Source organism: Perna viridis, chromosome 13, assembly GCF_037379345.1.
Source record: "Perna viridis isolate PV_CMFRI_1.1 ecotype Kerala chromosome 13, ASM3737934v1, whole genome shotgun sequence".
Taxonomy (NCBI): Eukaryota; Metazoa; Mollusca; class Bivalvia; order Mytilida; family Mytilidae; genus Perna; species Perna viridis.
Window position 1 is genome coordinate 31,524,171 of NC_142457.1, and position 19,554 is coordinate 31,543,724.

Genomic DNA, 19,554 nt, shown 5'->3' on the forward strand with positions numbered 1-19,554 from the left:
TAACTCCACTCCTGTCCAATATTCAATTTAGTGTAATGGCCAGTAAGTAAATAAAAACCTGCTGTATACTTGGTCCGATCGTCACACTAAATTGTTCAAGTGCTACACTCCTTAAAATGTTTAGGTTTCCCGCACGCAAGGAGTGTAGCTCATCATTAAATCATTATATTTCACCTTCCATAAATACTTTGAGCCATTAGCAAATTGAACTTAAAGATGTATCTTATGCTACCCAAGCAAATGACCGCAAAGTGAAGACTAACAATTCTAATGCATTGATCCCATGATCTCAAGGTAAGAGCATTTCAACTTGTCTGATGACAAGGACATTTCACCTATACCCTGTAGGCAATCAAATAGAGAGTTCCATAAAATGTTTTATTTTTATACATGTGTACATTGGCACTCAGCATTTGAAGACAAATTACACATAAAAATAAAAAATTTTCTTAAAAAGAGAAGTAAAATTCTGAATACTTAAAATTCAAGAGCAATAACTCTTCTTTTTAAAACACCATATAAAATAAAACCAATTATTGAAGTGAGAAATGGCTGGACAATATTTTACACTAATTTTGAATCGAAATAGATATTAATTAAAACATCAAATTGGTCTTTAATACATTGTCACAGTGTCTATAAAACTCATACTTTTTTACAAAACAATTACACACACACAAATATAGATGATACAATTTTGTTGAAAGATTGTTATAGTCTACACAAAAAAAGAGCCCAAAAATGCAAAATAAACAAATATTTATTATTCACTTTTGTTAGTTAACATTCTGTTATTTTATTTCACTGGTTTAGTAGGAAAGCTTTTTGAAAACAAAGTGCTACTATTGATAAAATAATAGATACTGTTATCATTTACTTCGGTATGTTTGAAGCAAAATGGATTATCTCCCTTAGAACTACAATGCAACTTACGATAATTTAAGTAAAATATTTAGAAATCTCTAGGAACTTTAAAGTTAATAAAATGCATTACATACTTCAGAAAGAGAAATGAATTGAACCAGGAATATTGTAAGCAAGCTCACTGCTTCAACTAGAAACAAATAAATGTACTTGTAAAATGAAAATAAACAAAAATGCGGACAAACGAACAGATAGACAGTGTAATTCTTATTACATATAGCCACACTTGAAAAACAAATATAAATATAATACTTCTACAAACATGTCAAGCTGGTTCCATTCAATTAAAATGCTAAATAAAAACATATAAAATGTAGAACATATCTGATAAATTTGATACATGGATGTTTGACTCTCCTCCTGAAAACTCCAAATTAAAGTAATTAATCATGGAATCAAACAACTTTAATTAATACAGTAGCAGTTTGTGTTGATTCCTGTACTGTTAACAAATGAAAATATTTTGGTATTTTCTGACAATAATAAACATTCTACATTTATTACAGTTCCATAAGTACATGTACATGTATGTGCATTTAATTTTTTTACCTGTTCCTTTTGTATAAAAATTCTTTTCACAGCAAAACTCTTAAATACAAACTCTTATGACTACCGTTAATAGTGGTGTTACTTCAGATATTATTTATAAACTGAATTGAGAACAAGTTAAAATTTCATTCATTTTACTTACTAGTACATAATTACGACAAGGTAAACCTCCATCCACATATGTTCCCATTTGGATGGAGGGTTAAGTTATCATAACTACTTGTACATGTACCTATTTAATCCCATACCAATATTAAATGATATTTTAATTTGGAGTATTCAAGAACTGAGTATACATTGTAGATTAGCACTATTTTATACACTTTCACTATCCAATTTAAGTTCACACAATGATAAATACACAATTCATAATACATGTACATGTATGAAAAATCCACAACTGATACAGCAAAACATAAAAAATTCACATCATAACATGTCTATTTACAGAAATTCAATATTGTCTAGCCTTTTTTTTTCCAAAAAATCCATATTGGCTGAGTATAACAAGACTCCACGATTAATATTGTCATAGTCAAATCATGAGAAAATCCAAATTATTCTTCCATTCTAAGTACATGTACTTTCATTTTTCAAGGCCTTGTTAGTCATAAAATTGTTCACCAAGGCAAATCCTCACCGGCCTTGTTCTTAATTTCACTTGTGATGTTCCTCTATTAAATTGTCGGACTTCTTTGAATTTGAACTACTTATTAAGTACAATTATGTAAAAGAATCGGGCAATGGGTGACATATCATACTCCTCAATTTGGTCTTTTTTGCTTAAAAAATATTCAATACATCTAGAAAACAACTGAACAGCTATTTAAATTAATCCTGAAGCATCTGCGACCTAGATATTTTTTGACTGCTTATATACGGAACAAGAGGCTCCCAGAAGCCTGAATCGTTCACCTACCTGAATTTCGCCTTTCAAAGGCAATAAATTAAACAAGAAGTTGTCCAACAATTTTGACTAAAGAAGTCTTTGGTAGGACTATCACAAGACCTTTTCAACAACTGGAAGTTTCTTTTAATCTATCATAGTTTTTAAGATATTGACTGAAAACTATCAAAAAAAAAAGTCATTTTTCCCCTTTCAAGGGCAATAACTCTTACAAGGAGTCTGAAGACTTGTAGTCCTAATAATATGGATAATTTCAGCTATTGGAAGAATTTGGATAAACCTAACAGTTTAGGAGATGTATGTGAAAAACTGTCTGACATTTTCGACGAAATCAAAAATCCCCACACAAATTCTATGTAGTATACCCCAAGAAACATTCATACTAAGTTTGGTTTAAATTGGTCAAGTAGTGTCAGAGGAGAAGATTTTGGAAAGAAATAACATTAAAAATAGCAAAAATCGTTCAGAAAGGGCAATAACTCAAGGAACATTCATACTAAATTTGGTTCTAATTAGTCAAGTAGTTTCAGAGGAGAAGAGTTTTGTATAATTGTTAACTACAACGACGGACGCCAAGTGATGGCAATAGCTCACCTGGCCTCAGGTTAGGTGAGCTAAAAAGTGTGGGAAAATTTTCCCACCATTTTTTATAGCGCATTTCAACTAAACTTGACCTTTCAATATCTTAATAAGGCAAATTTTACAATTACGTTGATGGTTATTTCTGGATGTCATCAGGTATAAATACATGTACTTGGTTAATACAATAAAATCTTTTTTTTTTTTCTTCATGTGCCACACCTTATACACATTTTGCCTGATTGCTAGATGGAGAAGTACTTAGTGTTAATATAATAACAGTGGTAAATCCAAAAGAGGGGGTTATCTCTTTCTCTCCCTCCCATTAAAGAGGGGGTTATCTCTTTCTCTCCATCCCATTAAAGAGGGGGTTATCTCTTTCTCTCCCTCCCATTAAAGAGGGGGTTATCTCTTTCTCTCCCTCCCATTTGAAGGCAAATTTTGTGAACTTTGTGCACAATATGGGCTTAAAGGAGCAAATAATAGCCTGAATCCCCTTTTGACCCCCCCCCTTTTAAAAATTATCTATCCGCCACTGTATGTACATAAAAAAAAAAACAGAGAAAAATACATATTCATATTTTACAAGTTAAAAAAATAATTAAACAAATATAATAAATAAATCAATGTAAACATGGCATAATTCTATAAAACCACACTTTTCATGTTTATCTTTCATGTTTTCATCAGATATTTTCATTTTTTTTACAGTCAAAATGCCAGATTTTATTGTATAGAACTACACCATGTTTTGAAGACATTTCAATGTATTTACAACTTTTAAAGTGAAGAGAAATTTCAATTTACATAATTATAATAAGTCACTGTTCATGACCAATGAGTAATTTGAAGTCTTTAATACTATCTCTCAAAATATAATTTGCATTTTCAAGAAGAACTACATAAAAGTTCACCAATAATTATACACAAGTCAATGTATTATAAGAATATCGATCTTACAGTCAAAGCATTGAAGAGTTATAAGGAAATCATATGTTGAGGATATACTGAATATGAAATTTCTTGAAAAAACAATTAGACACTTTCCTGGTAAGTTTATGAGCATGCCCAGTACACTTCTGTGAGGTAGGGCTTGGGTAGAAGAAACATTTTTTTTCATATTGACTATCCCACAGTCAGCACAGAAGGGTCTATTCAAATCATGGCTAAAATTAAAATATCATGAATATGGTGCATATTTTTACATTACTTCTTGTTTTACAATTTTTTTAAAATTTATTTTTTTTTAACATAATCACTTATACTAATGTCTTTATATCATTTGATGCTGTACATGAATAGTAATTTAAAATATGTGTAAAATAATGATTATTATTTCTTGATTAAACAAAACATCTACTTACACATGTACATATGAAATCATATTTTGAAACCTAAAAATGCTAAAAACAAGTATGCATATCAAATGGAATAAAAATATTTTCTGTGGTAACATACATGTATCTTGATACATGCATTTGACAAACTTGATGAAGAACAACACTTAGTCTAAGACATTCAAATAAAAATATTAATATAAAAAAAATATATTAATTTTACCCAATTTAAAATTTCTGTACAGTTTCCAAAGATTTTTTATCAATTAAATGAATTGTTACATGTATGTGAATAAACTTCTTACAAGATAAAAGCAGAAAATTCAGATAATTTGTAAAGAGTTCTGAAAATCAAGTCCCAAAAAATAAAACATGATGTTTCTTACCTTCTAATCCAAAAAATCATTCGTTATACTAAATAAACAATTTTTTTTTATTATTATTTTTTGAAGATTTTTAATCAAGTTAATTATTACATGTATGTGAATAAAAAAGTAAAAAGTTCTGTTATTAAAGATAATTAATTAAGTCAGTAAATTAAAACATGGTGGTGAAAAAACTTCTTACAAAAAAAAAGGGAAAAAAATTTTGATATTGTTATTAAAGATTTCTGATCAATTGAATCATTACAAATTAAACATATTTTATTTACCTTTAAATCTGAATTTGTTTATCTCAGTGTTGGTTCTCCATCAAAAGTCAATATACAGTAAATATCCTGATCACCTTCTCATCAACAACAGTGAGGAGATGGGTCACTTTATCATAATGTACACACACAGGGAGATACAACCCATCATCTCCACTGACTACAACTTCATGTTTATCTCCATCCCTTGAAATTAATAATAAATTATTGTTGTAATTATTACACACAAAAATATTCTGGTGTTCATCCATTGATAATCCATGAGGCAGTGACATTGTATTGTGATCCTTGAATGTGAAGATAACTCTGAGGTCAGAATCTAAGACAGCAACTGTGCCGTTGTTCCAATAGTTGTAAGGACAGGTATAACATATTCTGTTGCCATCTGTGTCTATATATGATTTAACATCAACAGTCCGGTCATCATGGAGTTTGTCTATTTTTTCTGTATCTATATTAATTTTTCGGATTCCTACCTGAGGTACACAGAAGTATAAATGTCCATCACTATGTGTAATTCCTCTGACTGGACTCTTTATCTGAAGTGTTTTAATGATTTTACTCCTGTCTACATCTATGATGGAGATTGTTTTATGGAGAGGATTAGAAACAGCAACATGGTTCTCATTGATGACTGTTACATCGTATACTGCATCTCGTCCTCCATTAAATCTGACTGATGATTTGTGTTGACCATTACTGTGTAGTATGTTTACTACACCATTGTAACAATCAGTCAACACCAGGAGTCCATTAGGCAGCCTACAACAACCAAAACACCAACCTTGACGTGCTGTAAACTGTTGTTTAAGTGTCAGTTGTCTGGGGAATCTTGTTTTCACCTCTGCCTGACCTATACTTGGTTTGTTTATGTCTATGGATGTTGTATTTTTTTCTTTTGATACCTTAATGTCACACAGAGTTTTTATTCCAAAAATTGTGTCGTCTGCTGTGATGTTTTCATTCATTTCTATGTCTGTATTATCCATGGCTCCTTTTTCAGATAATTTGTGTAAGATTTCTTCTGATTCTTGGACTTCTCTCTCCATTTGTTTTGTTGCTATGAATGTTTGGAAATTTGATACATGGTTCTTAATGAGTTCCTCCTGTTCCAATAATTCACCAAGTTTTCTTTTATTTGATTCCAGGATTTTTGTGGTGGCTTTGATTTCATTTATATTTTCATTTACAACTGACTCCAACTCTGATAGTGTTTTGTTTTCTAGTTTCTTAATTTGATCAATAAGATTTTGTGTTCTTTTTTTCACCTCTGTTGATAGTTTTTCCTTCTTTTTCTGTAGTTTTTTCACATTTTCTTCCCTATCAATGATTGCATTCAAGAGAGCTTGATGATTTGTTTTTATATTGGTCCACAAATCCTCGAAAACTGCTGATGATTTTACTTTATGAATGACATCTTCTATATCTAAAGTGTCTTTACACTTTTTATGGGACTCCAGTCGACATTTTTGACAAATAACACGATCGTGTGATCTACAGTAATATTGATATCTTTGCTTGTGTTCTTCACAGTTGAGTTGAATGTTTTTGTCGAAGAATGATGCCATTTTTGCTGCAATATAAAGAGAAAATTATGAATTTTAATTTTAGTCCAGGAGACAATTCTCTTAAAATCAATTATATATTGCTTAGTATTTTTGGGATTTGGCATTGGTTATATTTTTTTGTTTTGTTGGTGGTGGTCAAGGCAAAAAATTTCTCCAGCCTCGAATCCAAAAACAGATAAAGCTTGTTACAAAATGTATTTTTTATCAACTTATAGAATGAGTTTATATAAACCTTTCATCTTTCAACTACTCTGGACTTTTCATGAGCAACTCGGCAGGTGTTTCTAGAAAAGCAAAGGACACCTAACCTACTTTGTATGTATTATTTTAGTTACATGTACTTCATGTTCTTTTTTTTGGTATATGTCTGTTTTCCATGTATTGTCTTTGTCACTGTATGAATGATGCCATTTTTTCTGTAATATAAAGAGAAAACTATGAATTAAGATTTGGTCCAGGAGTCATTTTCAGTTATAAACATGTATAGATTATGTGTTCATGATTAACTTTTAAATGAGTTTAGAAATAGGCTTTTCAAACAAATTCAAAAGACCTGACCCTATCAGATGCATTTTTTCAAGGACAGAGCTCTACCATCCACACGTGTCATTTGAATTTTCGTGAAAAAAAAAAACGAAAAAAGAGATTAAAATATAGTTAGATATACATGTATATATTATATATATAACTCTCTTTTTTGTTTTTTTTCATTAAAATTCGAACTACCATGCAACATATTTTTTATTTTGCTTGGTTGTCTGGTTGCCTCCCTTTGCTATAAACGTCACATTGATTTTAAAATAATGCATGGACTAGGGGTCACTTGTGGATAATATAAAATTAAATTCCTAATTATTGAGTAATGAACCAGTATACACTACCTGACCTAGTGTTGGCACATAAAGGCAATGGCAGCAATAGATGTTTTTTACACTGTATATACTATTGTAAAAATCTGAGTGTTGGTTTAGGCACTAACAATTGTTTTTATTGAAAAAAAGGGGGGCTGACATCATTAAGAAAATAATAAAATTATTCCAAATTTTAGCAATTTTTTTATCAGCCATGGACGAAAACAGTTAGGATTCAATATTTCTCTAGCTGCTCGGACGTTAAACCCCAACAAACAAACAAAACTCTTTACTTCACAATGTGAAAATTAAACATTTTAATTTACTCCTGCTGCTGTCTTGCTGGAAAACAAATATTTTAGCGCCTGTGAGAAAATAATTCCAATCCCTACCCCCAGTTGCCATACATCAACTTTGAGAATTAACAGAGTCAATGTGGGGCAAATCTTTGTCTTACTTACAAACATGTGCCACAGTCAGATTTCAAATTGTATAGCGCTGCGGTGTTCATGGGTCGACGTGCATCAGATGTCAGTGGATCTCACTAATTGGCGACAAGAAGAGACAAGAAGCGCCAAGAAGTGTCAAAAGCGACAAGAAACAGTGAAAAATCGCAAAGAAGTTTTTGATTTCATATAAAGGCAAAATAAAAAAAAACGAAGATGGGAAATGTTTTTGTTGTTAGAGTTTTTATGCAATTAACAGGTGTGAGATTTAGGGGAATCCACTGTTTTATTTCATTACTCATAGCAACTAAGCCTTTTTTTATAGAAAAATAAAATAAAAAAATAGATAAAACAGAAAAACATCTCATTAGATAATCAATTTTATTATACAGTTTAAATAAAGTTATAATATGAGGAAGACAATAGCCATAAGTGCGAGCGAAAGTATCAGGTTTCCTTTTCAACAAATTAGACTTCAAGCCGTTTATCATTTTGCCATTGTTTAGGATTTTTTCATCAGTGATAAGTGGGAGACAGGAAAGAACATTCCAAATATTCGTAAAATTGTCGGAAGAACTGTTCCGGGTACGGCGTATATTGCATGGTTTTACCAAAATCTTTTAAACCTTTTGTTTCGTCTGCATTTTTACTATTTCTGAAGCTTTAATGTATAATGTAGTTGCTTGGACGTAAGTTAACCTGGTACCCTGGATCTGACATCTTCCGTTATATACTTCAAATATAGACTGTAAGGCCGCCTGGGATATTGACTCAGGTTTCCAGATTAGGACGAAAGTAACTTGGAAGCCCGGGTAGTATTTTCGCTCCACCAGTTTCTCTCTATATTTTTAGCGATCCTAGGGTCGCTTATGATATTGACCAGGTAAACAGATTAGAAGGAAAGTTTTCAAGTGTCAGTATGAAGAATTTTTATACGAATTTTCTATACATTTGATTACGAGCTTTGCTCGCTTATGAATACGCATAATGTTTTTTAATAAGTTAATTATAAATGGTAGAACCGTAATTTATAAATTGCTCATTTGGGATTAATACAAAAAAATTAGTTTTATTAGTTGACTTCCATGTTTTTTCAACGTATTCCAGTGTAACATAAAGGAGTATGTTAAGAAGATGTCAAAATCAGCCCCAAAAACTAAAGTATTTCAAATAAATTTGATAATTGTATAATTTACTATTTGAATATATGCCTTCGTTAAAAAACAAAGTTTCATGGTTGTTAATGCCTGTGTTTCACTAAAATTGTAGATGAAAATAAAGCAAAATCAGAAAATAAAGTCGAATTGTGTTGAAACAGCTTATTTAATGAGACATTTTTATGTAGAAAATATAGAGCGCATTTAATTGTCGAACTCTTTGATATTTCTACAAAAATAGCCTTCTATACTATCACAACTTCTGACAGAAGATTGTGTTGTTCATAACTTGCGCTCTATATTTTTGGATTAAAAAATATACCCCTAATCCTCTCATTTTTGTGAAAATTCCTTGAAAACTTTGTGGAAGTAGTGTTTTGTACCCTCCTTCTGACTAAATTATGACCCAATAGCTTGTATTTTCTGTATATTAGTATTCAGATAATATTTTAGCTCTAAAAAAGGCAATTAGAGAATTTGAAATTGTAAGTTGAAATTTCGTGAAAATAGTAGGCCTGAAACAAGAGTTAGTGAATTTTGTCTTTCATATCTTTTTTTTTCATATCTTAATCGTTCATTTCATAAAATAAATATCTGTTCATTACTACTACATTTTTAGTTTAAAGTTGTGTTTACAAAATCTTGAAATGATTTTCCCTTGTCATTTTTGTTTGTTTTTTTTTGTTTGCCTATAATTGAAATATATCCTACAGGCGCGTTTTGTCGCTTCTTATAAACTTTAGTCGCTTATTAATGAGACTGGCGTAAGCTTCAAATTTTGAGTTCTAGAAAACTTGTACGATACATTTCTGAATGAAACATTTTGTTATAACGTGCAAAACGATGTGGTGTTGAGTCACGATAAGATATCTATTCATTGGAATTTATTTTAAAGCTTACGGGTTCAGCTATATAGCAGAGTGTCAGAAGTAGAACTTGTAAAGTCCGAAACGAACTAAAATCATGAAACAAAACGAAATCAACCGAAAGTCAAACGAAACGGAATAAAAATAAATGAAATATACAACGTCAAGAGAACTACCGAAATTACATCAAGAAGTATTGTTAATTAAGGCGGGGCGACGGACTATTCATCAAGATTTGTCTAATTTTTACATGTGGTTAGAATATACCAAGTAACATCAAAATATAAAATTATTAAAAAAAACCTGGGTCCGCGGTTCTCGATTGTTCAATAGTTCGCTTATCCATCTCATATTTTGCGGGAAAATAACAGACGAAACACCGTATTTAGCGAGAAAAAAATGTATTTCGTACTAGAGGTATACCTAGTAGATTGCGTTGCGATTCTGACTGAAAAGAAAAATCATATTTTTTATTAAAAATAGTGATATTGGTGTAAAGTAAAAGGTAGGCCATTAAAAATTCAAGTAATGTAGTCGTAGGACGGCTTTCAAGATACTAATGCAGACGTTCTATACGGATTTTTTTTCTGTCAGGGCGACGGGGATATGTATTTGGGGGTTAAGTGGACGGAAATCAGTGGTTAAAAGGGCAGGAAACGGGATGGAGGGGACGGGAAGCGGTTGTTGATGGGGATGGAACGGGGGTGAAAAATACTGAAAGCTAATAAAAGGAGCCGGGAAGCAATTGTCTAGGGTAAGGGAAGCGGGGATGAAGTGCCCCCCTGTCCACCCTCTCTTTTCTATTTCAGACAGTAATATCCGATACACACGTATCTTTAGATTCATCACTGAAGTAACACACAGAAACGTTCCGTAGATTTTCTTCATTTTTAGATTTTATTTGCATCTCCATAAAAGATTCGGCAGAGTTTTGGTTTGTATGTAAAATTTTCAACGCTATTTTCTAACTTGCAATGACTAGGACATAATTACATGATAAATAAAGTCAATAAAGTTTAATTGATTTTCTGTTACATGGGTCGGAAGTTATTGGAAGGTAGAAGACGATTCAAACGTCTTAACGTGTTTTACTCTATTCATAACCAATTGTGTTTATAATACTTAAGCGATCTTATGTCCCCACTTAATAATTACTTCGTCGTATAATTTATACAACAGCGTGGATTATACCATACCAAACTTCAGATTAACTAGTACTGAAATGTCATTTTTATATTCAACAGTTAGGGACTGAAATCAGCTAAATTTAGAGACAAGAAATTCATAAGCATTTCCAAAAGAATAAAAAAAAACACAACCGCAAAAAAACCCGAATTCTTCAATTTTGGTGTAAGGAAAGTTAATATTATACATACCCAGCTAATGTCCAGTTCCCTAAATGCATTATCATGTATGCAGAAAGACATTATAGCTTGGACATGAATGTGAATTGGAAAATAAAGCACCGATTTTACATCAAGCCTATTAATTTCAGTAACTTGACGGTGGTTTGCCTTACGAGACCAAAGGCTTATGTTTCTTCAGTATAATAGACATTTTGAGTTTTTCATAGAGTCGACGTCGCAATTTGATTTGCATATTATTCTTCACAAGATCAGTTAGCATCCCTTAACTAAGGTTTTTTTTTGCTTTCGGGTCTCGCACGGACATCATTTAGGCTCCCTAACCTGAATTATTTGTTTTGCCCTTGTTAAAAGATATTACTAAAATGATTATAAAAAAATCTGTCAGCTGACCAAGGTCTGGATCCTCTACTGCATACCAAAGGTTTGTTGGAATGTTGCTTTTATAAGTTTCCGCTGACGCGTTCATCGATAGCAGACAATGACTTAGATAAACCAAAGAAACAAATAAACAAACAAATAAGCATAATTATTAAGTTTAAGGTAATAACTTTGATACTAAATGTATAACCATGACCATACTTCTTGCATTTCGTATCCCGTTTCCGTTCCATTTTCCGTATCCACCTTTTAGTCAATCGGAACTACCCGGCCATTTCCACCACACTAAAAATTTTCTTCGGATGCAATCGAAACTACTCAGCAATTTCCGCTTCCGGATGCAGAAAGGAGAATTTCTATTTGAAAAAATGCCGGCATTCAAGTCATACGCGCCTCAAAGTAGCCCTATCTACCAGCTGGCACTAAAACAAATTTGTTAGATATCACTTGAAATAAAGAACAATAACTCTGTCAAGAATTTCGGCGTAAAGCGAGAAGGTAGGAAAAAAAGTAATGGTAAAAATTTCAGCCATTTAAATTATGATATTAGATTCGAATCGGACGAATTCCAGTCAGATTCTTCCGTCTATTGCCTCCCAGTTTTTTTTTAATTATGTATAACTAGAAAGGCTTGGGGCGTTCTGATTGTTTCGGATGCAAATTGAAAAATTTGCTTCCGTTGTAGTCATACGCGAATCAAGGTAGTTCTATCCACCAGGTGGCGCTAAAAAAAATCAGTCAGATTTCACTTGAAATAAAGAACAATTGATATAACTCTTCCAAGAATTTAATGGCAAAAAAAAAAGAAAAAAATGAAAAAAAAAAAAAAAAACAGCCAATTAAACTAATTATAATTTTAGAATCGGATCGATCATATTCAGACCAATTTCTTTTGTTCAATTCTGAGGTTTTTCTCCCTGTGACCAGAAAGGCCATGTAGTTCCAATTGCCTTTATAATATATAAATTATATAATATAACCCGTAGATTTAACTTAAACATAGAAACATGTCAAATAACCAATACTGATCAAAGCTTAAGAACAAAGGGAATATATCAAAAGTCGTAATTTTGTAGATTGATTAAACAAAACAAAAAAGACAATTTTGAAGTATGCTTAACACAATTTACAGGACTAACGCTTGGCATTTCACTACTCCAAACACATCAGCCTTTCTTTCTTTCTTTCTTTATTATTATTTTTTTTAATTCAATTTCTTTGGGGGATGGGGTGGTGGTGGCGCAGACACATCACTTATATATAGTTTAATTATATCTTCAATATTGTGATATTATCGACTTTGTCTTCTTACAAATCTATTAAGGCTCACGTCTATATATGCATGTTTGACATATTCATCATACCGTAACCTATTTTGATTAATTAAATAAATATAATTTATTTTGTTCCAAAAGGTACAGCCTATTTTTTGAAATTTGAAATTCCCCAATAATAAATTAACCCCCTGCATATATAGCCTCCCTTAAAACAACGCGCCTGCTGCGAAATCATAACCCATTATGATCAATCAATCCCTTATTACAACAGTCTTACCTCCACGTTATGATAAAGTTACCTCACTCTGCAATCCCCACCCCCGGCTGCCATATTTTCACTTTGGTAAGGATACATATAACCCATTTATCCCCTATTATAAAATACCCCGTTATGAAAGATAAACGCCCTGTTGCAATATTTTAACTTCCCATAAAATTTATCACCTGGAGTGATATTTTATTCTTCCGTATTTGAAAAAAGTAGCCCCTAATACAACATTTAACCTCTTCTGTATTGTAAGAGTAATTAAGGGAACCAAGGTTATAGCGTAATCAAAAGAATGTAATCCAGGGACAAAGACCAGACATGGAAAACAGACATACACAACAAAGAACATAAAGTAACTAAAATCATACATACAAAGTAACAAAAGTAAATGAGTAACTCGGACTCCACTAAAAACTAGGAGCATGGACCAGGTGCACCGGTAGGGTAAGCGTCCTCACCCCTTCCCTCCCCTCCCCTCCCCGTGTTGCGAAAATATAACCCTTTGCAGCGATACTTTAAATTTCACCTCATGCAGAGATATTTCAACCTGTTAACGCCCTGCTTCAATATTTTTTCCTATTCCCCTTGATTAATTACCTCCCTGTTGCGATATTAAAACCGCCCTTTAATTTATAATCCCTCTGTTGTGATAAATCAACCCCTCTTTTATGTAAAATTAACCCTCTCTAAAGGGTTAAAATATCATAGGATGGGTTATGTAACCCCCTCCCCCGGGATCAATGCTTCACACTTTGAGGGTCATTATATCATGTGCCTAAGGTCAGGTTGTCATTTTGTCAAATTACTGAATAGATCCCCCCCCCCCAAAAAAAAAAAGAAGAAAAAAGACAACTCCTGTTCTATTAATATTGTTATTGATTTTTAAGACTTAGATAAGGTCGTTCTTGTGAAAATCCTTGCAAGCAGTTCCGATAAGATTTCAAAACTATATCCCTTGTGGTTTTTGAGTTACAAGGCAAAGGTGTTTAATAAGCACCTTCAAAGCAAAAATTCTTTCAAAATGTAAAAAGTACTATTGCATTTTGTGCAATGTAATGTCTAAATCAGTTTTTGTCCGTATATAATGATGCTTTAATGTGTCAACTAACATTGTATCCACCGTAATAATATGTGGCATTTAATATAAGCCACTGCCTGTGCTCCAAAGCGAACAGATTTCCACATGCATGTTGTTGTCATTTCATGCTGTACAAGGCGACTCTTTTTTTATGAATCTTAAGGTGTGAATATGTATTCTGTATGAAATACACATGCATGTTATAGAATATAATAAATAATATAAAGAAAGACAACCCCAAATTTCAACTTTTCCTGTTCGTGATAGAAACGGTCGTCAAAATTCTGATTAGAATAAAAACATGATATGAATAAATATAGCCTCAAAAATCAGAAATGTATTAAAGAATTTCAAAATGCATTCAACGATAGTGCACCATAAGCTTCTAAATGCTGGGGAAAAAACAAGAGCAGTACTCCAAGTTCCCCGCCTCGCAACAAAAGTAAAATGTCATGGGATATTATTTCTCATGATTTATCATGAATCTATGAAGGCGCCCCGGAAACCAATTTTTGCCCCCAAAATTACATCTTGTTAAAAGTTAAGTCTGTGTGACCTTGACCTTTAACCTACTGATCTCAAATGCAATAAGATGTTCCTTTCTCCATAAGTCTTCAATTGTCCAACTTAATTTGGTGAAATTGTATGTAAGCGTTCAAAAGTTACGCTCCGGAAACCTATTTCGGACGGACGGACAATGTCAATGAAGCCCCGACAGTGACTGAAATTGACCTAGGCACCACATGAAATCTTCGTTGTAAAGCAATATCATATTTTACAGTTGCACTGACCAGCATCAGCGATTCATTTTTTTTAGGCAATGACCATAGTCTTGGAATTTTAAGAAGTAAAATGTGAAATGGAAACGATTAAAAATAAACATCAAATTCAGTTTATCAAAACCGGCATGCAAGATAAAATTCACTTCTATCATTTCATTTCGAAGTTCCTATATTAAGTTAATTCGCACTATTTGATGACTTGTTCTGCCTATCACTAGGTAATAGTAGCAGTGCAGTAGTAAGCCATTACATGCATATTATTTCTCACGTGACATTAGAAGGAAAGTTGCTGAAAGTGTCATACCACTCTTTCTGGTCTCCATTTCTTTCTATGCTAAATTCAGCTATTGAGGCTCAAGATTTATTTATCTGTACAGATTGTGCTGGAGAGGTATATTATGATGGTCACCCTTAACCTTAACTCTCATAACAATACCAAATGTGTCTTCTAAGAAAGAACTGTAAAGTGAAAGACAGGTGCAGAAATCACAACTTTCGTTTTGAACTTTAGCCATGTCAAGGGGCCTAGAGTTGTTGTTCAGAAATGTTTTAACCTACACTGAATAAAGGAAATGAAGTTTTTAGATAACTGTTGATTTATTCAGCTTTCAGATGACACCAAATTTGTATACCTCTACTAAACAAGGAGAATGCTAGAGTACAATAATGGGACTACTGTGTATCATTACGAACTACTTTCTTGTATGTGCAGGCGACTGGTTCACGAAATAGTGGTATTACACCTACACCGGAGTATTACAAAAACAAATGTTCAAATCTTCTGTTTTTTCTTGTTTTTTTTTTCTGTTATGATAGAGTATTGCGGTCATAACGGTATATAGAAAGTGTATATTTTGTCATACTGGGTCACTCTGCGGGAAAAAAAACAATGCCCCCATACCCAATACACAATCTATGGGAAAATTGGAACTTTACTTCCATTTAATTTGTTATCTCTAATAGGCAGACTTTTTGGTATCTGGCTTTTATAGCATGAAATGTGTAAATAAAATGGTATATGAGAATGTTTTAATGCTGTTTTAGATTATAAATATGACAAAAATATCAAATGTTATTGTTTTCATATGCAGTGTACAGATTTTCACCTCATTCTCTCCATGACATTAAATTTTCAATATTTTAAGCAGTATTGAAAACATGGTCATTTCGGTAAACATTAACACTTAAACAGGAAGTTGTTGTCGAATTTACAAAAAGAAGATCCCACTATATGGCAAAACTACAGGGAAAATGGTGTTACAAGATATGGTTTAGGTCAGTAGATTTATAATGAAGATATATTTTTGAGTGTCACTTTTCTTGTTTGTTCGTGTTCGTCTGAGTGAACTCATGCGCGATATGGACAATTTAAACATAGTTATATGATTGTTTTTGTATTATTGTATTGAAATTTTTATGGGAATGTTTTCTAAGGGTCAAGACAGAGTTCGTTCTCATTGTTGCATCCCTCGTGTCCAGTCAGTTCCAGGCTGTCGACTAGTCCCCAGTTTTTTTTCGTGTATTTATTCATATTTCTCACCTGTCATTATATTCATATATTCTGCTAAGGGATATGATTGTTATAGGCTTATTTCCCCGAATTATAAGCTATAGTAGGCCCCGTCTTCCTTCTTTTCCATCCCGTTATTATATTGTTCCTCTCGATGTCAACCATGTTTGTATTTGGCAGACCGGAAGTAATTAGGAGAATATAGACTTCTGTGGGAATGCAGAGATTTCTTAACCAATCATATTGTTTGAAGGCCCACAAAGATAAGCCAATGATATTAGCCGAATCCCTACATTTCTGAAAGTGGGCCTAAAATTCTAACAAGTGGGGCAGTTATATATAAACTTTGGGCCTGCGTCCTGAAATCAATCCTGGCAGAATTATTCTGAGAGCAGTTAGTACTATTCAGCTCAATTTTGACCACTCAGCGCTACCAGCTCGCCAGGAGAACAACACTTGTGGTATGCCCCTGTATTTTTAGTAGTAAATATTTTTACTACGATTCGACCTTGACATAACCTATAGAACCTAGCAGCCCATATCATATTTTGGGGGGAAATCCGTTTATACTTTATCATTCAGTGGTAGGGTTTTAACATTATATATTGTATGTATTAAATTATTGACTCCTGAGAGGTTAATAAATGTTATTTATAAGTTGAAATTCTGTTGAGTTGTGTGTTAAGAACAAGTATATGGAAATACCTTCAAGGGACACGCTTCCAGTGAAATACCACTTTCGTATACAGTTGTGCTTGAAATATACATACACATCCGTGAGGGCGTAACAATATGCTAAAAAGTCAAGTCGCTGTGATGAGTAGTCGCTGAGAAAAGTGCGACGAAAATTTCAACTTTTAAAATATAAGATAAACAAATAAATAAAGTCCTTGGTAAACAGGAAGTTGTTGTAAAATAAATACCACATAATGGCATATCTAGAAGATGAATGTTTTCGGACTTCAAGCCGCTGTGATGAGTAGTTGTTAAAAAAACTGACGGAAAAATCGGAAACACGGGCAAGGGTAAAAATGTATACCCACTATCCTTCTTAATGGGGGTTTAAAAATTACATCCCTATTTTACTATTATACAATCCATTTTTTTTTATAATTTGAAACGTGAACAGAGCCAGTTATGAAGACCCTCATTGACTCAGTACTTCAGTACTTTGATTTATGCCTGACTTCTGTTTTTATACACTTTCTCTATCTTGAACATGGTCAACCTGATCTATATTTCTCGGACAATATTAAACTTAGTATGAACACAAATATTCAACCTGAGGACCAGCATTTGACATTATTAAACTTAGTATGAACTCAAATATACAACCTGACGACCAGCAATAAATATAAATGTCCATTTTCAATAATTACTAAACTTTGCCTTTTGGCTAAAGTCTAACTATATAAGCAGCAGTTTTATTTTGCCTGGAGACTTTCGCTGGAGACTTGCAGCTGGAACTTTCGCTCTGGACTGTGACGTTTTGGCTTTTTACTGTAATGTACCTGTGTATCGTTGTTGTTCCTGACTTATTAAATAAGTCAAAACACAACGCGAAGTATTGCTGTTAGCCCTGCTGTCCGTACGTCTGTCTGTTGGTGCCCAGCCGTGGTGTGTCAGTAGTCAGTATGGTGCCCGAGATCAGGATTTGGAACAGAAAGACTTGGAACAGAAGGAACAACTCTTCGATCTACAGGTCAGTCTTAAGGTTGTCTTAGTACTGCGGAACCTCTCCGTTTATTTTTAAGGTTATTAAAAAAAATCAACATGTCAATATCAAAAATTAATAAAATTCTAGAAACACTTTTACTGAAAATGGCAGCTCCAGAATTTAATTTAGATGAATTCATGGTTGAACAGCAAAACTACATTGCTGAAAGTTCGGAAAGAATGGGACAAAATTTTGCTACGATTAACGCTCAACTTTCGGGGGTTACTAGCTCGATATATATACAAAATGTATCTCAGGTAGTTCCCTTATTTGAGGGAGACCCAGTTAAATATCAGGAGTGGGTTAATGCTAACGACAAATATCCTACCCTTACAGGATTAAGAGATGCTGACATTTCAAAATTGCTTTCCAAACCTTTAAAGGTCCAACAAGCGACTACATTAACCGGTATGTAAATGATGTAGAACGGGAAGGAAATGTACCAAGATGGTTAGCCTTCAAACCTTTATTAACTGCAAGATTTGCAGAGTTGACAGACAAACATATCGCTTTCGCGACGTTCAGAAAAATCAAAAAGAAAAACGACGAGAGCGTGCAGATCTACGCGTAGCGACTGCTTGCGGTTGCCAAGGATGCGTACCCAACAGGGGTCGAGCAAAATATTGTTGAACACCAATTGACAAATATTTTCATCGACGGTTTAAGCGCGGACTATTTAAAGTTTAAGGTCTTACGCGACGGCTTACAAACTTTTCAAGCAGCTGTGGAAAGTGCAGCTCGGGAAATAAGCATTCGGAAAAGATTTTCTTTAAGGCAAGATGCCACTTCAAAGACAAAAGCTAAAGCAACCACTTCACATGAGACTCGAAATGTAACACCTATGGAGGTGGATCACTACAGACATAAGCATTGTCATAAGTGTAGAAAACTTGGTCACTTTGCGAAGGATTGTAGGGTTAAAAATGTTCAGGCCATTAATAAACTTTTTTTGGGTCAATATACCGGACGGTATAGTAAACAATTTACCGGTAGATGTTGGGAATGCGGAGAAATAGGTCATGTCCAAAGGCACTGTTCAAAAATTGAGAATAAAAGTAGGGATCAGGAAAACTAAGGCGCTCTTTCCTTCAAGAAGCCAGCAGCGGGAAGAGCCTAGGAACGCTTTTTAATAAGAAAACAAATTGGAAAAATTCACAAAATAAAATCAAAATTAAAAAGAAAGAATGTTTGGTTAATATTCAAACTGTTAAATTAAGATGTCTAATAGATACGAGCACTGATATTTCTTTAATCCATAAGAAAATTTTCCAAAATCTCGATCCTAAGCCCAAGGTAACGAAGGATCGTCCATTAATTCTATTAGTTAATTGCGGTGATTTAATC

At 33.0% G+C, this 19,554-nt stretch overlaps 1 protein-coding gene across 2 annotated transcripts in view; it reads right to left on the minus strand.

Moving 5' to 3' along the window:
• Positions 1–364: 364 nt before the first annotated feature.
• LOC148600330 (uncharacterized) overlaps positions 365–19,554 on the minus strand; it is a 53,325-nt gene continuing 34,135 nt past the window's right edge. For both annotated transcript variants that reach the window (XM_088557106.1, XM_088557107.1), the window contains exon 10: positions 365–6,518. In XM_088557106.1, the coding sequence (XP_088413232.1) occupies positions 4,996–6,518 (1,523 nt within the window). In that variant the 3' untranslated portion in view covers positions 365–4,995. The remainder of the gene's footprint in view (positions 6,519–19,554) is intronic.